Raw genomic sequence first — 21,675 nt, forward strand, 5'->3', positions numbered from 1 at the left:
GGCTAGCATTGTTCTCTCGCTGCATGTGGCCTTTCCATGTAGCTTTATCTTCTCATTGTATGGCAGCAAGTTTCCAAGAGTGAGAATCCCAAGAAATCTGGGTGAAACTTATAAAGCTTTTTATGACCTGGCCTTAGGAGTCCCAAGCTGTCACTCCTACCACATGTCATTAAGCCCAGTTCATATCCAAGAAGAAGGGAATTATTCACACTACATGTTAGTGTGAATCTATAGGGAGGGACAGAGTTAATGGCAGCCATGTTGGAGATAATCCACCACAATCCTTACCCTGCCCCAACTACCCCAATTCATGGATCTTTCATGGAATTTGCTTGAAGTTTAGGATCTCATCAAAATCAAGTTCAGGTGGATGAGGCTCTTTGATTGCAACTCTTCTTCATCTGAAGGACTGCGAATTAAAAATATGAGTTATTTGTCTCTTTCCTGTCTGTGTTGGGGGTCCCCAAAACTACCACCAGTTTCGATGATTCACTAGGAAGAGTCACAAGACTCTGCATATAGTCATACTCATGCCTAAGATTTATTACAACGAAAGGATACCAAGCAAAATCAACAAAGAGAAAAGGCACATGAAAGCGATGTCCAGAGAAAACCAAGTGAAGCTTCCAGAGTCCCCTCCCAGCAGAGTCACACAAGATATGCTTAATTCCTCCAAAAACGAGTTGTGAAATCACATCTGAAATGTTGCCAACCAGAGGAAACTCATTAGAGACTCAATAGCTAGGGTTTATGTCAAGGGCTAGTCATGTAGGCAGCGTCTGCTTGGCATGTACCCAAATTGCAGACTCCCAGAAGGAAGACAGGTGTAAAACATAAACCATATTATTTGTATGAACAGTTTAGGCATAGAGAGCCAACTTATCAGTTAATGGTGGGAAGCTTCCTGAAATCTAGGTTCCCAGTTGCCAGCCAAAGGACAATCTTATAAGCAGAACTTTCTAAGGATAAACAATCAGGTCTGCTATGGTAACATTTTTTTACACACTGGCCAATCTGTACTGGGACTGCAGGGACAGAATAACCACAATAAGCACTCTTATTTAAAAAAGTGGAGGGAAGAAGGAAGAGAGGTACATAGCTGTCACTAGTTCATAGCAATTCTGAAATCCATCCAGGTACATGTTTCTACTTTCTTGGCTAAGGCCCAGTCCTGCTTCATGGGAGTGTTTCTCGGCTCTTCCCTCTAGGCTCTTGACTTCACACTTATTTATTCTTCCTTTTCCATAAGAAATATCCTGTGTTTGCAAATGAGTTGCTTTTTCAGCCTGCTTCTTGTTCACATAAAGTTGAGTGTCCCGAGGCCTCTTTTAATTTTGAACCATCTCTGTTCTTTTTAGTTCAAGTTGGTAGTGCTTCTACTAATACAATCCTCTTAACACCATTGCGGCTTTTCTATTAATTGTATTTAGGTTCGCTCTATTAGATAAAAGCCACGTCTTAAAATATCCTGAAGAAAGTCCCCTCTCTTCTTTAGGCTAAGACTCAAGATACTTTGAGACAATTGTCTTAAAAAGTCGTACAGCCTTTAGTCTAACTGAGAGTGTCTATGAATCATACCTTTGATCTCATATCTGTCCCTGGGCTCAAAATAATCTTGAAATAATTTTTACCTGGAGGCCATACTTTATTTGATGTGTGCTGAATTTAATCATTGCTTAGTCCATATCTTGCTTTGAGAGTCTTAAATTGAGAAAGATTGGGAGTTACAAACAGTTTCATTTTTGAATCTAGCAAGTCTTGGCTTCTATAGAGTCCCTCTAAATTCTGCTTGAAAATTGAATAATTCCTTTAGTTCAACTCCCTTTTATGTATTTTTGTCTTAGACAAATAGAACAAGCCAATGGCAATTTCAATATTCTGATTGGTAATCTCCTTAGCCTCATTACAAGATCATTAAGTATTTTTTCTACTTTTCATTATCTACCCTTTCCAATTTTAAGCTTGGCAACACCATTGTCAAGCTTTCTGCCACTATGGAACATGGGTCACCTTTTATCCAACTGTACTAATTTGCTAGGGGTGCCATAATAGGGTGTCCCAAACTGGGAGGCTTAAACAACAGAAATTTATTGTCTCAGTTCTGGAGGTTAAAAGTCCAAGATCAAGGTGTTAGCAGGGTTAGTTTCTTCTAAGAACTGTAAGGGAAAAATCTGTTCCATGCCCCTCTCCTGCTTCTGGTAGTTTGCTGGCCATCCTTGGTATTCCTTGGCCTGAAGACTCATCGCCTTGATCTCTGCCTTTATGTTCACATGGTTTTCTCTCTGTGTACATGTTTTATGTCTAAATTTCCCCTTTTATATGGACACCAGTCATATTGAATTAGGGCCCATTCCAATGACCTCATTATAACTGGATTATCTCTGTAAAGAGTATCTCCAAATAAGATCATATTCTGAAGTACTGGGGGTTAGGACTTAAACATATGAATTATTCACAATTCAACTGATAACACTAGTCTTCAATAACAATTCCCTTACTGTCCTTCAAGCCTTCATTTGAGGCCATTTTAGCTCCTGCACACTCCCTATTCAAAGCCAACAGCAAATATTTTTTGTTAGCACTTTCTAACTTTGTTAACATCAATATCAGTTAAGGGCTGATCAGGGAAGCAGCTGCAGTGTGTTATATAGAATTTATTATAGAGATTTTCATACATCACAATTGCAGGAGAAGCTAAGGAGGAAAAGTCTGAAAGGAGATAAAGGAAAGATCAGAGAAAAGTGATTAACCAGGGATCACAAAGAAAGCTGGTGAAGAAACCTATGGAAGGCTGTTATCCCTGAATCCAGTAATGAGTCTGAAATTGAGAGATCATCATAGCTAGCAGTCAGGAAGAAAATTTGGATTGAATTGGAGGAGAGTGAGGACAAACTAGAATCCACAAAGACAAATTGAGACCCATGAGAACAAATGGAACTCCTAGCTAACTCTCATGTCAACAATGCAGGTAGTCTGCAGAAGTTGATGCCCTTTCCATGGAACTGCCTGTGTGCCTTGACCCAGGGCTCAGAGAAGATGAAATAAGAGATATGATGGGAGATGGAGGAACGGGGGTCCAGCTGCTATTCTGTACCAACGATGTGTGCCAGCAGATAAGTAACAAGTTTAGAATCAGCAGTTGGTACCTGGCTCCCTAGATCAACCATCAGGGCACAAGGGCAGCTTTACTTGCTCCTTCTAAATCTTACTCAAATTTCTCTTGTGGTCAGTCCTATCCTGGAACCAGACTGGGCAGGGAAATTTGGGAAACTAAATTCCAGTTTAGCTAAATTGACAGTACAAAACCACCACATGAGCCAAACATCAACAGTTGCCAGATACCATGATGCCGTGTCTCATTTATTTTAGTTTTTCACTTAAGCTTCGTAACATTTTTGTAAGATTAGCATCCCCATTTTACATGTGAAGAAATGAAGCCTTGGATTTGCTCATACGTGAGCAAATGGTGGAGCCTGGATTCTGCCCCACATCTGTGTAGTAGTCAGCTTCCACAGTGGCTCCAGCGATTCTTGCCTACTGGCGTTCACACTCTTTCGTAGTTCCCCTGCTATATTAACTAGGTCTGGCCTGAGCAATCAGTAGAACATTTCAGAAATGATGGTGAGTGACTTTCAAAGCTGGATTATAAAAGACATTGTAGCTTCTACCTTTCTCTTTCTAGGATAATTTGTTCTGGGGAAAGTCAGCTGACATGCTGTAAGGATGTTCAAGTACCCTGCGGACAGACTCACTTAGGGAGGCCTTTTATAAACAAATTCATGTGGGTGAGTTATCTTGGAAGTAGATTCTCTAGCACCAGCCTAGCCTTTAGATGACTACAGCCCCATATCTTCACTGAAATCTCCCAAGAGATTTCAATCCAGAACTATAGAGCTAAGTGACTTCTAAATTTTGAACCCATAGAAAATATGAGATGCTTATTATTGTCTAGAGCTGTTAAATTTTGGGGTAATTGGTTGCACAGTGATAGATAACTAATATAATCTGTTAGGTTCCAAAGCATGGCTCTTTCCATGACATCATTCTGCTTTAAAATTCGTTTGGATTATGAGAATGGGGATTGTGGAAGAAGTAGGAATTTGGAAGTTCAGAATGTCCTGGTTATGTCGTTAAAAAAAAAAAAAAAAAGCTTTGAAATGTCTGGTGCTTCCAGACACTTGAGAGAGGGGGTGTCATCTAGTGGTTAAGCTGAATCTTGAGAATTAGGAGCGTTTCTTTTTTTGTCACTACACAGGGAAAGCTGAGTTGGCATGAAGAAATTAGAGGTTATATCACGTGCTTCTGCTGACTAGCCGACTGGGGCTGGAGTTGAGGAAGATAAGTGATAGAAACTGCATTCTTGCAGGGCAAGCAAGGAACCGACAGTCCCTTTGCTTCTGCACCTTCCCGTCAACTGAGCCATCCTCTTCTCTGCCCCATCATATTCCCTTTGGTCTCAAGCTCACGGAAGCGGCTCCTTCCTTTTCTGCTCTTTCCAAACCCCTTTTCCTTATGATGCTTTATTTTTTTATTTTAATAAAGTACGTATGTGTGTTTAGGAACATAAAAGAGGAAAACGAAACCAGACTTTATTTGAGAGCCATCTCCATTTGAAAACTCTTGGTATTTGCTTTTCTCTCCATATTGTTCATATTTGGTCTTGGATCAGAGAGGCTAAGCGCTGTGCCTGGTGACCTAATTGGGTTGGAATCAGCCAGCAATACTCATTATCCTCGGATGCAAGCACAAGAAGAACCTTTCCAGAACATCTGGTGCAACCACGTTCATTTAACATGTGGAGAATTTGAAGCCTCATGACCTCAAGTTACTATTGGTAACATTAACTGAACATCTGTGACGAGGAGGATGCCCTTCTAGACTTGGATAAGTTCTTTTAAAGGGTCCACCCATTCTCACTAGTAAGATAGGTGGAGTGATTGGGGGCGGGGTCCTTCCAGATTTCCTGTTATGCAAGCACAGAAACACCAGGAACGGCGGCATAAGCCAGGTCAAACCCTTCCTAAGTTGTAAACTGACCCTCAATAGCTGATGGTTAGAAAGAAAACGATGCCTGACTCTGACTTCTACATCCACCTTAAAACTTGTCCCCCAGAGCCCACAGTAGGCATCAAGAAACGTTGCGAAATGAAATGAAGCGCTTCTCGGCTTCCCATCCCCCCTCGACATTCTCTCCCTCTAGGGACCGCGCTACAATTTGGGGTCCTGCCTGGGGACTTTTCGGGGTCTTGTCTGGTCTCCTGACAGTGACCGCGTCCCTGGGGCAGGACCAGGTCGCCCTTTTTCACTGCGGAGCGCTGTCTGGAACTAGGCAGGCTGCTCACCCCGACTCTCATATTTTTCCTCGCGATGGGCGGCTATTTTTTTGAGGGGTACGCGAACACCGAAAATGACCCAAGCCGACCTGGGGAACAATAGAGGGCCGCGGGGTAGCGTTTACCGTCCTAGCCAGGGCAGAGGGCGGGACATTCTCACGGGTATGGGTGGGCAGACCCACCCGCCGGCGTTCCCGCCCCAGCGCGCTGCTCCCGGCTGGCGCCGAATAGGCGGGGATTGGCGGGGGCGGGGCCCGCCGGGGTCAGGTGACTGCGCCGCGGGCGGCTGAGGTCCAGGGGTGTCAGAGTGTCGAGAGGGCTGCAGGGCAGGCGGGGCAGTCGCGGTAACACGGCCGCGGCCATGGGGGGCTTGAAAGACGAGCTGCTCAAGGCTATCTGGCACGCCTTCACTGCACTGGACCTGGATCACAGCGGCAAGGTTTCCAAGTCCCAGCTCAAGGTGGGCGCCCCCGCCCGGGTCTCCTCTCCCGGGCCTCCGCGGCGCGCGCTCCACTACTCAGGGTGGAAGCGGGACGCGGCGGGCGGTGACCACAGGGAGGAGCGGGCCGGAATGCAGACTGGCGGCTTGCTTGGGGCGGAGTGGGTAGAGACCGGGATTTGGCATTCGTTTGCTTTCTTCTTGCCTTGGGATAGTGTTAGTCCCCTAAGGGCTCGCAATGAGCTGCAGTGAGAGGCGGGGCAGGGTCTTCGAACGGCCAGTCGGGGTCCCTGTTTGCGCCGGGGTGCTCCAGAAAGTTTCAGACTCAGGGCGGTGAGAAGCCCCCTTAGACAACTTACCCAGAGTTTACCCTTAACTCTGGGAGAGAAGGGACTTGCCCAACGTCCCTGGTCGGAGAGCCTTTTACAGCGCACGCTTTACCCTGGGACAGTCCTCAACTCCTCACCACCCTCCTTCCTCCCCCAGCTGCACCCGAGGCAAACGGGCAGTTCAGAGAAGGGAGAAGTGCCCCAGAGCTCGTCCTCCAGCAGCCTCCTCCTTTGGGGGGCTTTTGGCGGTAGGAGACGCTTTGTGAGGAAGACCTCCCCCGCACCTAGCGTCCTCAGGTCTGGAACTGCTTGAGGGTGTGTTGAATCCCGTAGGGACCCTAGGAGCATTGATCTTTCTTGTATCCTCCAAAAGCAACCGCTTTTGCAGAGTCTTTACTATGACTGCCAAAGACCCCATCAGTAAGTGAGAGTATAAGGTATAAATAAAGGAATGCTTGTAAATGGAGTAATTCCCAAGCAGGGGAAGTGGCACTTAGCCAGGAGAAATTGGCAGCTTCTTGAAAGTATAAAATATGAAACAGACAAGAAAAGCCATTCACAGGCATTTTTAGATTTTCAAATTTTGGATCTGAATAGTTTTGTTAGCCTCTTCTGGGAACTTATTTCTGAAGTTTGGATTTGCTTTGTATATTTTGTACAGTAATCAGGAGGTTCTTATGAGTAGTGGCTTTTATGCCCGTAGGAGTTCGCATTCTCTGTCTTTCTTCGGCACTCCTCTCCTTTTCTCATTTATAACATCATAGTCTAGAAAAGTCCACGGAGACGATCCACTTAATCTTTATTTTACTTTATTTATTTTTTTTAAGTTAACATATGGTAAAATTGACTTTTTGGTGTACGGTTCTATGAATTTTAACACATATATAGGTTTTGTTTAACTACTACCAAAATTAGGTTTCTGTCAGTTCTATTTTCCCAAAAGACTCCCTCAATGCTGCCTCCTCACCTGCAACTGTGGGCAATCAGTGATCTGTTCTTAATTGCTATAGTTTTGTCTTCTACAGTGTCTTATAAATGGAGTCACACAATATGTTATCTTTTGGCACTGGCTTCTCTTACTCAGCGTAATACCTAGAGATTCATCAATGTTTTTATGTGTATCAATAATTCTTTTATTGTTAAGTAATATTTCATTGTATGGATGTACCACAGTTAATTCAGTCACTCTTAAAGAACATTTGTATTATTTCCTGTTTTTGGTGATTATGAATAGAGCTGCATTTTACTTTTTACTGTTTTTACCTCTTTTAATTTACCTCTATATTTAAAGTGGGTTTCTTGTACTATATATAGGTGGGTCTTGTTTTTTAATCCATTCTGATGATCTCTGTCTTTTAATTGGTGTGTTTAGGCCATTTATATTTAATATAATTATTTATATGGTTAGATTTAGGGCTACTATTTTTTATTCGGTGTCTTTTCTCTTTTTTTGTCATTGTTTCTTTATTTTTTATTTTCTTCTTTTAGGTTATTTGAACATGTTTTAGTATTCCATTATATATATATATGTTTTCACAGCCTACTTAGAATTAATATTTTACCACTTCGTATTTTACCAGAGGAATGAAGAGACCTTATCACCATATAGGTCCCTTTAAACCCCCTACTTTATGTCGTAGTTGTCATATTGATGAATTTAATACATTGAAAATCCCATGAGACAGTGTTAAATTTTTTTCCTTTAACCCTCATATTTATTTTAAAGATCTTTCAAGAGAATAGTATTTCCCCCCAAATATTCCCAGATTATTCTTTAATTTTGTAGATAAGGTAGATGAAGCTTCTGAAATGTTTGACGACTTGCCCAAAGTCACAGTTGTAAGTAGTAGCTAAATCGAGAACCAAGATTTTCAAACCTTTGAGCCAATATTTCCTTTTCTTTCTTTTCCATTCGATTACATGAATGAGATCTTTTCTGTTACTTTTGTTGCACTCCATTCAAAATTGCCCTTGTGGCTGCTAATGGAAAACGTGTTCAGAGGATTCTTCACTGCAGCGTGGCAGGAAGTATTAAAATCCCAGTTCATAGCTTTCACCCACAAGATGTTGATAATGTAACCATGCATTTGTCTCTCCCTTGTCTATTTAACTGAGAGGCTTTGGGATTGATTCAGTTCTGTTTATGTTGCCAGTGTTTCTGGAATTGAATATATTTTAAAAAATTTCTACTTAGGTCTTTAATCTTTTGTTTTGACTTTGAAGTTGGATATTCTTTGATCTGTTGGCTAGGAGTAGGGTTTTTGCCTTAATTTGTTCATATAGTAACCTTTTGTGTGTTTACTCTGTGTACTGTATCATGATAATTTCGTAAAAATATTAGATTAGTATTTTTAGGCCCTTAAGGGTTAATGCCTTCTGAGAGGAAATATCATATATGTAGGCCCTCCGCCCCTCAACGGTTTCACTTTCTGTGGCTTCAGTTTCAACTATTGTCCAAAAATATTACATGGAAAATTTTAGAAAAGAACAATTCATAAATTTTAAGTTGCATGCCATTCTCAGGAGCCTGATGAAATCTGATACCGTGCCTCCCCAAGTCCTGCCCCAGATGTGAATCATCTGTTTGTCCAGCATATCCATGCTGTATATGTTACTTACCTGTTAGTCACTTAGTAGGCATCTTGGTTATCTGATCAGTTATCAAGAGAGAGACCACTTTCAAATAACTGTTATGACAGTATATTGTTATAATTGTTCTATTATTAGTTATTATTGTTAATCTCTTACTATGCCTAATTTATAAATTAAATTTTATCATAGGTATGTATGTATAGGAAAAAAATAGCATATATAGGATTCAGTACTATTTGCGGTTTCAGGCATCCACTGGGAATGTTCCCCATGGATAGTAGTGTACTACTGTAATTGTTTTATTAAATAGCAGACTAAAAATTAAATATCTAAAAATGAGAGTTAAAATTTATCACTTTGGAAAACTATATGGGCATTCTAAAATATTTTTGACACTTGTCTTTTTGAATTACCTTCACAATTTTTGACACAATGAACGGGTACATTCACTATGTAATGGACATTTCATGTGTTAGATACTATGCCCCATGCTAAGGGTGATATGATAGTAAAGGTAGGGGAAAAAGAAACAGATATGAATCTTTGCCTTCAAAGAGTTTAAATTTTGGTAAGCAAATAAAGAGATCAACCATTAAAGAAGGCGTGTTCTTTTGCGCATGCGCGCGCTCTCTTTTTCTCTCTCTCTCTCTCTCTCTTTCTATATATATATATGTATATATGTACATATGTACATATGTATGTATGTATAATTACTCAATTACCCTATCTTTAAGAAACAAAGTTTAGTGGTAGAGATAAATACAGAAATATTATTGGATTGAAGATATTGAGTGTGACAGAAGATAAGAGACCATGAGACTTTAGAGAAAGAGGCAATTACTTTTTACTGGTGAGATTACTTCATTAAAAATAACTTATTTGAAATGAACTTTGAAGAAAGCTAGCATGTGATTATGTAGTATGGGAAGGATTAAGCCCATTCTATTCATTCATTCATTCATTCATTCATTCATTCAATGGATATTTATTGACTGCTGTTAGCTCTAAGGTTTCCCTGTGAACTGTTGTAACAGATAGGAATTAATCAAGCATTTGTGGAGACTTCTATATAACTTATTTTGACTGGAGTATAGAATATGAGTGGGTATGTGTTTGTGTGTATGTATAAGAGAGAGTTATTGCTAGTGATAAAGCTGTGGAAATAGATTGGGGTTAAGGGCTTTGAACACCAGGCTAGTTAGGTGATACCACAGGGCCTCCAAGTTTCTGAGAGGTAATGGGCCATTATCAGAATTGCGCTTAAAGAAGTCAATTACCTGTGTATTAGGTTGGAGTAGATTGGGCAGACTAGAATTAGGAAATTATTGCACTAGCCCAGATGAGAGGTAATGGGAGTTTGAGGTGGTGAGGATGGATAAGGGGGAGATGATCATTAACCTACGTATTAGGTTGGAGTAGATTGGGCAGACTGGAATTAGGAAATTATTGCAATAGCTCAGATGAGAGGTAATGGGAGTTTGAGGTGGTGAGGATGGATAAGGGGGAGATGGTGGGTGAAGGATCTTTGCTGTCCACAGGCTATACTCATGGTTGGGTGTGAAGACAAATGAAAAACACAGAGTCAGAAATGTCTCAAATTTCAAATATGGATGACCAATAGATAGTAGTGATTTTTAATAGAAACAGGAAAGTTATGAGAAAGAACTGTTTAGAGAAGAAATGATAGCTTTGAGCATGTAGAGTTTTTTATTTGTTTTGTTTTGTTTTTGAGGTCCTGATGGAAGGATGTTTAGCTGGGGATGATGTCCTTGGGAAGGGTGGGATTGTTGGTATAGGATCTGGTAGTTGAAGCTTGGAAAAAGGAGAGAAGAGATTAATTGATGGCTTTGGGAATGGCTACAGTAGGTGGTAGGAGGAAGAATAGAAGCTAGGGGACCAGAAATGAGAGATAAGAACACTTTGGGGCAACACTGGAACTAAGGGGGAAGAGATTTTCAAGAAAGACATCATCTTTTATCTGTGAGAGTTAGTTATTACTACTGTTGTTGTTATGTACATATATTTGGAGGTTGTAATGAGATCGATTCTTCCTTGCTGTAGCTCATAAACTACATATTTCTTCTCTAAAGAGAACTTGTGAAAAGTTTGGAGTATTGGCATCATCCTGGAAATAAATTTATTTTTTACTTTTAAGATTACTTTATAGTACAGTACTCACTTAGATAAATGTGTTTGGGTCAATGCTATAAATATTTTTCTTGAGGGCCCCCAGTTTAGTACCAAAAAAAGCTTATTTTTTATACCTTATTTTATTTTATTTTATTTTTTTAGGCGAGGCAACCCTTAGTTGACCTCGCAGATTGCAAGGACCTTGTCAGTTTACAATCCCTTATTTTTTATTTAGTTTTTACGCCTACAGCACCTGGTCTTCCTAGGTGGTCTCCCATCCAAGTACTAACCGGGCCCAACCCTGCTTAGCTTCTGAGATCAGACAGGATTGGGCTTGTTCAGGGTGGCATGGCTGTAGACTTTTATACCTAATTTTAATTGTTAACTAATAGCATATTTTTTGAGTAAAACAAAAATTACTATCTAAGCTTTGAAACTGAAAATCCAAAGAAAAAATTAACATAAGGAAAATATTTTGTTATTGCAAACATGGACTTTCATTAAACTTATCAATAAGATAAAGATACAAAATACAGAATTTAAAAACCACTGTGACTTTCATAAGCTACTGTAGAAGCTGATGTTGGGTTGTCATCTAGTCACAGTGATGTTTCCTTTTTTAAAACAACTTTCAGGTCAGTATCTTCTTGATTTTTCTTCAAGTACTTCTCCTCCAAAAAAAAGGGAACTGCCTCTGCCTCACTGTCCTTACCTTGATTCTTTCTCCCTCTCCCTCCCACATTCCCTGTGATTGCCTTGGTTTTTTTTCCTGGCAATCTCTGCACTCTCTGCAGGGAACCTCTGTCTCTCTGCTCTGGCTCCAGTGGTGGCATTTCTGGCTCCCCACCTGAGTTTCAGCTGTACAGGTCTTCCCTCTACACCTAGCCTGTGCACACATAGAAGTCATCAGCTATATTAGCTTAACTTGCAATTGGATTGTTGGAAGGCAACTCATTTTTTTATCGTCGTATTGATTTGGTGTTACTCTTTTAAGGCCTGAGTACAGAAGCACACTAAACTAAGTTATTGTTTCAAGTTAAGCTTTTATAAATTAAAGAGATTTAGTTTGCAGCTCTAAAGTAGATAGCAATAGGCTAATGGAGGGGAAATAAATCTTCAGAAACACATTCTCTACTTGCTTTTAAATTTGTATTCATAAATAGCCCTTCCTTAGAACAAACTGTATATAGTTTAAGACTGTATTATTCATTTTGAATGCAGTTTTGGTATGCTTTATGATAACTAGTGGGAGATTAAAAACTACTGAGAGAGATTGATGGAAACTTTAAAAAATATAGGAAGGTGCTAGGTACCTATAGGTAGCTGAGTAAATATCAATGAGTTGAATATTAGAAATTTTTTTAAGTCGGCTTTTTCCTAGGTTTGGTTTTGGTGTTCATGCCCTTCTTTTGTCTCTCTCTTTTTTGATGAGGAACATTTATGTGGGTTCTATATTTTAGGAAACCTTATTAATATGCTATCTGAAACAGACATTGTTACTTTTAGTTTATGCTGTAAATTTGCAGAAGTCATAATGGAACTAGGTATAGGGCATATTATTTGAAGTAGAGGCAATAATTATTTCTTTTCCACTGATGTTTAAAATTTCTTCAAATTATTTAGAATTTCGATGGTCTTGCTGAAGGATACTAAATCTCCAGTGTTACTTAGAAATACATGCAATTCCAAGAAGATAAAAAGATAAAGGCTATTTAATAAATGTACATCAAAAAGAGTAGTTCATATATCTACATGGTATAAAATTCATAAAGTTCAAAATGGCATTTACAAAAATGTAAAGTAAGTTTCCTCCAACCCATGGCCCACACTAGTTCCCTGCTCTGAAGGTAAATAATCATTATTACTAGTTTCTTATGTTCCTTCCAGAGATCAAAATGTACCTTAAAATTAATTCTCTTATTGTTATAGTAAGTGTTGCCCTCCTAAATTTGGCAAAATCTAGTGCTATTTTTGCAACCTCTATTATAGCTTTACTTTGCAATTATGGTTGCAGTGTGAATTACATGTCAGCGCTGGAAATGTCTTGAAATAAGCTTATTGGCTCTGCACTTTTATGCTGTTGTTTTTAGAAACACAGGATTTTCTTTGTTTTAAGTTGTGCCCTTTTGAAGTCAAAGAGCTTACGACTAATGAGGATATAAATGAAAAAACTTTTTTAGGAACAACGAGTAGTTTGAGTCTTTATTAATTTTGCAGTGGTAGGTTTTTAACTACTTTTTAAAAATTCTGTGCCTTGCAGTTGGTTTATGTGTCTTGTACATAATATGTGTTCTGTTCTCATGTAGGCATTTAGCCTCAAAATATTTTAAACTTGCCGGTTACAGAAGTAATTGATCCAGGCAGTTGAAAATATAAAGGAAGCAAGCCAGAAGAAGTGAAACACAATATAAAAGATATGGTTGTGAATATAGTCAGCTATGTATAGTGTCAGGTGGGTGCTAGACCAATTTGGGGGGATGACTTTGTAAATGATGTAAATGTCTAACCCCTATACTGTATACCTGAAACGAAGCTAAAATAATACCGAATGTTGACTATAATTGGAAAAAAAAAAGACTTGGTTAATTCGTGTGAACTTGGCATGTATAGTATTCCCTCCCTAATCTTTTGTGATTTTGTTTCTGTTAACTGTTGTGATAAAAGTAGTTTCTGTTGAGGAACTGAAAATCGAATTTTAAAAAATGTGGTTAGGAGATCGGAGTTTGAGTGAGCCCCTAAAAATCTTTGTAAATATATATTTTTTGTATATTCACCAAAATAAAACAGTAAAGACAGCTCTCCAAAAAAAGAGCACATAAAAGATTTTTAAAAAAATGGTATAATGGATTCTGGGTTATTTCCTGTCTCCATTCCTTACTTGCTAGAAACTTTACATGGGATAGCTTGGAAATTTTTGTTTTTTTGAAAGACATGTAAACTTTTGCTGTTTTGAAGGTAATATGCAAACCATGAGACACTTTGTGTGTGTGTGTGTGTGTGTGTGTGTGTGTGTGGCCAGTGCATTTCTAATCTTATGACTCAGAGCTCTTAACCTTTCTGATCCCCGTTTTGTATTTCCTTTGGGGTCTCACCACAGTCCCAGAGGTATGTAGTAGCTGGAAGCTGCTAAGATGGGAGAGGCTTTGTGTGAACTTTTCTCACTTACTGTTTGCCCTCACAGGTTAGGTATTTCTCATTTCCTCTCAACAGGAGGGTTATTATACTCCACTGAGTGATAATTAGCACATGGAAACTCAGGGTCCTCTGACTTGCCTCCTCAGTCCTTTATGTGTCCCTGTTCCTACAACTAAGTCTAAGGCAGCCTTTGCCTCAGCTTCTTTTATCTTCCCCAAGGCTTCCTTTCATTAATTTAAGTTTCTGCTCCGTTTTCTGCTTTATTTTCTTCTTCTCATTCTACCTTCAGGTTGCTGCTGCTTCTTTTTTTTTTAACTCAAAATCTGTGTCTACTTGCAATTATCAGCAAGATATTTAGGAATAAATCTTCATATAGTCCAGTTTCATATATATATTGTGATTAAAGGGAGATTTCTGCAATATTAGAAGAACTAATTTTTTCATCTTAAGATTCTTCTATGCCTTCTAAACCTTTTGCTTCTTTAGAAATAAGTAGCTTTATGACTTGACTATGTTAGATTTAGACCAGGAGTGTGGTTTATGTAGACATGGTGTACTAGCCAGAAGAAGTGACACCAGTTAGGATAAAAGTTGTTCTGCTCAGATGGACAACTGGCCATATTGTTGAAGGTATTGTATTCCACTGGATAGACAGCTCTAGGAGGATGGAACACTCTTTGCCTTACCAGGCAGCACATTCTCATCATTTCTTCCCGTTCATAGGGTCATGGATTTCTCAGCCAGATGGCTATTAATCTGGAGTTGACAGTAGGAGCTGGTGGCTAGCTGACTTAACTCTCAGTGTCTTTCTTCAGTGATGATTTGAGAAAATGCTGTTAGCTAATGGGGCACCAGACTGTTAGTAGATGGAACTAGATTGTAATTCTGTGGTTTATTACCGGGGTGACTTTGGGGTATTTGCTTTGCTTTTTGTATTTTAGGATTATCTGTTAAATGGGAATAATAAGACATTTAACAATGTGCATGCTTCTGTAGATGAAGCTCACAACCTTTATTTGTGAAAACAGAACATTTACTAGACACCTGTTTCCTACCAAATAATGATATTGAAGAAAAGGGATCTACAAGACATTAAATGAATTTGAAGTTTTTAATCTACTGAACACCTTTTGTTAGTGACTGTGGGGAAGAAAAAAATTGTTCCCCAACATTGTTCTTTGCTTTGAAGAATGTGTGGTTTAGTAAAGAAGATAATACATGAAATGACTATAATAAGAGAATATATAAGCAAGTTCTAGAAAGTGTGGAAAATGAGGGCTCTAGGCTATGCTGTCTAGTATGTTAGCCATTAGCCACATTTAGCTATTAAGCATCGAAAGGTGACTAGTTCGGATTGAGGTGTGCTGTAAATACAAAATATACACTGGATTTTAGAGACTCAGAACAAGAAAAGAATGTAAGGTATCTATTTAATAATTTTAAAATATTGATTACATGTTGAAGGTATAATATTTTGGATATATATTATTAAAATAAATTTTACCCACTTCCTTTTATTTTTTAAAAATGTGGCTATTAAAAATTTTCAATTTCTATGTGGTTTGCATTATATTTCTATCAGACAGAACTGCTGTAAAAGTTCAAAGGAAATAAAGACAGATGCAGACAGTTGTAGACAAGGAAAGTTTCATGGAGGAGCTGTTTCTGGAGGAAATGGGGCAGATCTCTTATCCAGTATAGTCACAGAAAGATAGCAGGTGTGGTGGTAGCATTGTAAGTAAGAGCAAGAGCCCAAACTTGGAGTGTTTGTGAACAGTAAGGAAATATTCTGGGTGTAGTAGAATGTTTGATTTGAGGCATAGTGGACAATTAGGATTTAAAGGGAGATGGGGTGACATTTTAGATGCTTTTGTTCTTGCACAGATTAGATGGTGAATACATATTTGTTGACTATGTTATAATGAGTAATTCAGGACTGATCCTTTAAAGAGGGGAAGTTAATAAAACTTTTTGGATCAATATATGACAAAGGTAGAGTTTTGAGATGATTCTGAGGATGTAGCTGTGATGATTAGAGGTGAGAGGCTGGAGATGGGAAGACCAATTCTGCTATGAAAGTTGATGAGTAAACTGGTGCTGGAGTGGGATAGTGGCTGTAGGAACCAGAACAGATATGTTCCCTACCCTTATAGAGCTTAAATTCTTGTGAATGATACAGACTAGCAAACTTGTATTTTAAATATAGAGAGTACACAGTGCTGGGAAACACAGAGAAAGGGAGTCGAGCTAGCCTGCGGTGAGGATTGGAGGAGTTAGGTCAGAGAATGCTTCTAGAGGGAGGAGACATTCGTCACTGACCTTAAGGGATGTGTGAAACTCCCTTTAACAATATCTATGACAAAAGGTTTAGAAAGTAAATCTTTTGGGGGAACAGGAGGAAGTGTCAGGAGAGAGAGAGCGCTGGTTGGTGAGTGAGGAGACCTGTCTCTGCTCCATTACTGTGGTCATGGAAAGTCATTTCTCCTCGCTGAGCTTCAGTTTCCTCATTTGTAAACTGTGGAGTAGAGGATGAGATCTTCAAGGTTTAGCCTTCTGATTTAACTTTGTTAGCTTGGTGTTTACCACAGTCATCTCCTGGTGAGTGCTTGCTATTCCGCAGCTCTTCGTTAGGGCCTGGGAAGGGAGAATGGGACTCACCACTGATGGTTGCGATCCGTTGTTTCCCCAGCCTCACATTCTCTGGTTAGCCTTAAGCCAACAGAGCGGCTCATTCAGAGGAGAGAGGGATTGGTAATGGTGGGCTGACTTGGATCCAGAAATATGACAACCTGTGAGTAAGAGGTACAAGAAAGTGCTGTAGGCATTAAAAAAAAAAAAAAGGTACAAGAAGAGGAGAGGTCATAGTGTTGTAATGGGAATGATGGTACCTAAGTCAGGATCGGGGTGGGAATCCTGTTTGGGGAAGAAAGGTAATGCGTTCTCCTTTGGATTTTGTGGATGTGAGACAAATTGAGCATAGAAATCTCTAGTATTAGTTAGTGATTTAAACCAGAGCTCAGCTGAGAGGTCAGACTAGAAAGAGATCTGAGGGTCATTAGAATAGAGGTGATTTAACTTCGTCAGAATAAAAGCACTTTTTAAGAAGAGAATAAGGAGAAAGAATAACTTAAGGCTCAAAAATTGGGCTTTGGGAGATGTTGCGAGAATGAGGGGGGAGGGAAGTGATTCCATAAATGCACCTTGGTAGAGGAAGGAGAAGAACTTAGAAAATAGTATGTCATAGGACCAAAAAAAAGTCTAAGAGGAAGGGATGACCCAGACTTCCAAGTGCCGGAAACTTGAGAGAGTGACCTGTTCAGAAGGTATCTGTCCCAGGTTGGGTCCTCAAGGAAGCAGATGCTAGGACAGAGTACAAAAGGGTTATTGTGGGGACATACCTACAGAAAAAAAAAAAAAAAGAGACGGACTTGACAAAACTGGGAGTGCTGGAGCAAAGATGGCCTGTTAGAAGACTCTCAGGTTGGGGAGAAATGATATAACCACCTTGCTCAGTTATCGGCTGAGGTGGATCCTGAAGGTACACGAGCTGGAGGTGCTCAGCTAACCACAGTCCTTGAAGCTGGGCAGCACTTCCTTTCTTGAGGGATGTGAGTGGTACATCTCTGTGTCTGTCACAGAATTCGTTTGAAAAAGCAATTTCAAGAGCTTAATAGGGATAGAAGCCATATTAGAGGGACCATAAGGGAACAGAGTGGTCAGAAGATAGGGTAGCAGAGGGGTAAACCTCAGATTTGTGACCTTTATCATCACCTTGGGTGCATACTGTAGCTTTAGAGAAGAATATACTCCTGCACAGGACTGCTACTTTCTTTCTCTTCTATAGAGATCTCTCCTCTCACATACTTGTTAAGTCTTAGTGAGTCCTTCCCTCAAAAAATCTCTATTTGAATTTTCAGAAACTGGACTGATGAGTTATGCCTGCTAGTTCTGGTGGTGTGTTAGTAACTAATGGAGGCATTGTTTTTTACTCTAAAAGTGATCTGAGTTAGAAATTCCAAGTAAACAAAAATTCTTTCCAGAAAGAATAAACTGGTAGTATAGTGAAATAAATTCAAAGTCACAGATCTAGATAAAGATGATGGAAACGAAAAAGGAAAAAAATGAAGATTCTTAAATGGAACGCATTTCGCTAACATTTGTTGAACATCAGACACTCTCATCAGGTACTTTATTAGGTTTTGATGTTTATTGCACAGATAGATAAAATATAGACCCTCTCTTTAAGGAACTTATGAAGTAGTGGGAGAGAGAGACACATAGAAGCTTACTGGAGTTAAATCTTACAAATGATTTATCTTCTTAAAGACATTTGTCCAGCGTGAGGCTGGAATTAAGGAGGCTGTCCCAGATTGGGAGAGTTTGTTGCCCGTGGTGTGGTTTCTTCAAACGGCATGGCAAAGCATAGTTCTTCTTGGATGACTCAAATGAATCAGTTTACAGTCCTACAATGATCTCTTCATATTTTGTAATTTTATTGGTGCTTTCTAGCTGGAACTCCCAGACATATCTAATTTTTTAATTTTCCATAAATATAAAAGCTTCACTTTTTCTGATTATAAAGATAATACCTAGAATATTCAAACAACACATTAAAATAGAGAGTAAAGGTAAAAGCTCTCAAAATTCCACTACCAAAGGCAGATATAGTTAACTTTTCAGTGAATATCTTTCTATAATCTCTCCCTCCCCTTTTCTCTCTCTATTTCTCTCCCTTGTCCTCCACATCCACACATATGCATGCACACACGTGCATATATATACATATGTGCCCATTTATATAAATGGTATCATATCTCATATGCTTTTGTAACCTATTTTTTTTTGCCATCTTAACCATTTTTCAAAAATTTAATTAAATTTATCGGGTAACATTGGTTAATAATGTTTCAGGAATACTTTATAATAGAACATCTGTGTACTCCATTGTGTGCTCACCACCCAAAGTCTATTCTCCTTTCATCATCATATATTTGACTCCCTTGTTCTCTCTCCTCCTCTTCACCTCTGGTAACCAACATTCTGTTGTCTGCGTCTATGAGTTTGTTTTGTTTGTTCATTTGTTACCTTTTGTTTTATATCCCACATATGAGTGAAATCATATAGTTCTTGGTTTTTTTTGTTGTCTGACTTATTTCACTTAGCATGATACTCTTAAGATCTATCCATGTTGTTGCAAATAGCAATATTTCATCTTTTTTTTATGCTGAGTTGTATTCCATTGTATATATGTACCACCTCTTTATCCAATCATCAATTGAAGGACACTTTGGTTGTTTCCTTGTTTTGGCTATTATGAATAATGCTGCAATGAACACAGAGGAACATATATCTTTATGAATAAGTGTTTTAAAATTTTGGGGGTAGATACCCAGAAGAAGGATTGCTGGGTCACATGGTAGCTCTATTTTTAATTTTTTGAGGAACTTCCATACTGTTTACCATAGTGGCTGCACCAGTTTACATTCCCACCAGCAAGCAGTGTGTGAGGGTTTCTTTTCTCCCACAACCTCTCCAGTACTTATTATTACTTGCCCTGTTGGTGACAGCCATTCTAACAGGTGTGATGGTATCTTATTGTGGTTTTGATTTGCATTTTCCTTCTAGTTAGCGAAGTTGAGCATATGTCTGTTGGCCATCTGTTTATTCAGGTTCTCTGCCCATTTTTTAATTGGATTGTTTGTTTTTTTTTGTTGTTGAGTTGTATGAGTTCTTTGTATATTTTGGATATCAGCCCCTTATTGAAGGTATTGTTTGCAAATATCTTTTCCTATTCTCTTGGTTGCCTTTTTGGGTAACCTGTTTTCTTAAACAGTGTGTTAGGGTCATCTTTCCATATCAATGCGCATAGATATAGACACCATCCTTTATAATGGCTATGAACTGTTTCACTGTGTTGATGTAAACATTTGAGATGTTTTGATGTTTTTATCCAGGGATGCTGCTAAATATCCTACAACACATAGGACACCTCCCCTTGCTCCCCAAACAAAGAATTATCTGGCCCAAAATGTCAGTAGTGTTGGAGAAAAGCTGCTCTATACTTTCTCCAGTGTTGGCAGCTGGCAATCTTTACTCCGCTATATCTGCTCAAACACCAGGTATTATTACTCAGGCAAAAAGTAATAGCTCTTTTAATTTGCATTATTTTGATTACCAGTGAGGTTAAGCATCTTTTCCTATATTTATTAGTCGCTAATTTCTTCTGTAAATCTGTTCATGTCCATTGTTCGCTTTTTCATTAAGTGTTCATCTTTTACTTAATAATTTCTAAGAGTAATTTGTATATTGGACCTAATGACTTTGTTTACTTGTTTATAGTATCTTTTTTGAAAGGGAAATTTAGAAATTTTTATGTGGTCAAATTTGCCAATATTTTATGTTTGATTTATAAAGAGGACTGTTAATGAATTATCCAAAATAACTTACCAAAGGTGGTTCATTTAAAATGTAATCCAGTAGCATATACTATAGTTTAGTGGCACGTAATCTGTAGACAACACCACAACAGATGATTTTGAGTTAGATGTCTGTCTGTGTTAGCTTTACTAAGTTCTCCTTTAGCCCTATTTTGGTCACTGTGAAAGGTAAGGAATAAAAATATTAGGCAGGGTTTTCTCTCTCACTGAGCTGCAGTTAGGTACTTGAGATACCACTAGCATATGAAACAGACTTGGTTAAATGCTAAATAGGAGTTCAGTGAGCAGGGGGGTCAGTGAAGGTTTCCTAGAGTTTATGAAGAATGACCCAGTCTTGAAGGATGTGACTAGGCAGAAGGGAATGTTTCCAGCACAGGGTATCATTGTGGTACAAACATTTAGGAGAGCTGGGTTCTCGTCCCTGCTTTGGTACTAATCAGAGTGTGACTAAGGCCAAGTCTCAGGCCCCAGTCATTTTATCTGTGAAATAAGGAAATAGGTGTAGGTTATTTCCTAAGATTGTTGTCATTATTAAAGTATTATGGTTTTACCATTTACTGAGAATTTTTGGAAAGAATTCATGCAGCATTTATTGAAAACCTTCTGCATTCCAGATAGCATGCTAGGTGCTGTGGAAATGCAAGAATGGGTAAGACTGGCCTTTCTTTCAGAAATAGTCTTATGGGAGAGAAAAGTCACGTGTGGTAATGTAAAATAAGAGTGCTTGGGAAACAGTGGGGAAAGACCATCTTGATTTTGAGTGGTGAGGACTTCAGAAAGGGACGGCATTTGTGTTAGGTAGAAATAGAGATGGGGTGGTTGGAGCAAAGGCCTGGAGCAGGAATTGGGGCGGTATAGGGTTTGTTCGGGGTACAGTGAGTAAACTCGTTTGGCTAGATTTGTACAGTTGGTGCAGAGAGGTAGGAAAAAACAAAGCTAGGAAGGGAAAGTAGGGCTGGCCTGAGAGCTCATATTTACTTGGTTTTTACTTATGTAGGTTTTTGATGAATTTTAGACAATGGGATAATGTGATATAAGCAGGACTTGAAGATTAATTTGCTAAGTGTCTGGAATGGTGATTTATTGCATTCCCACAGCACCCAGCGTGAGTCAGCGATGATTATGAGATTTCTGAGGCTGAATATAATAAAGATAATGTAAGAGAAAGCAAGCAAGACTTAAGCAGTGACAAGCAGAATGAAAGGATATTGTCAGGAAAGGGAAAATGACTCCATGTAGTAAGGGGCAGGACTTTTATTAAGACAATGCTCTTAAGGCAG

General features: G+C 39.0%; 1 protein-coding gene and 1 pseudogene across 2 annotated transcripts in view; one reads left to right on the top strand and one right to left on the bottom strand.

The window, feature by feature from the left end:
- Positions 1-5,603: 5,603 nt before the first annotated feature.
- The window catches only part of SWAP70 (switching B cell complex subunit SWAP70), a 67,113-nt gene continuing 51,041 nt past the window's right edge, over positions 5,604-21,675 (top strand). Inside the window, exon 1 of one of the 2 annotated variants that reach the window (XM_023521600.1) lies at positions 5,604-5,793. In XM_023521600.1, the coding sequence (XP_023377368.1) occupies positions 5,695-5,793 (99 nt within the window). In that variant the 5' untranslated portion in view covers positions 5,604-5,694. The remainder of the gene's footprint in view (positions 5,794-21,675) is intronic. The other variant, XM_011377244.2, reaches the window with a different exon arrangement.
- On the bottom strand, positions 11,065-11,183 carry LOC111730328 (annotated as a pseudogene).

Source organism: Pteropus vampyrus, unplaced genomic scaffold (genome assembly GCF_000151845.1).
Source record: "Pteropus vampyrus isolate Shadow unplaced genomic scaffold, Pvam_2.0 Scaffold307, whole genome shotgun sequence".
NCBI classification, from domain to species: domain Eukaryota; kingdom Metazoa; phylum Chordata; class Mammalia; order Chiroptera; family Pteropodidae; genus Pteropus; species Pteropus vampyrus.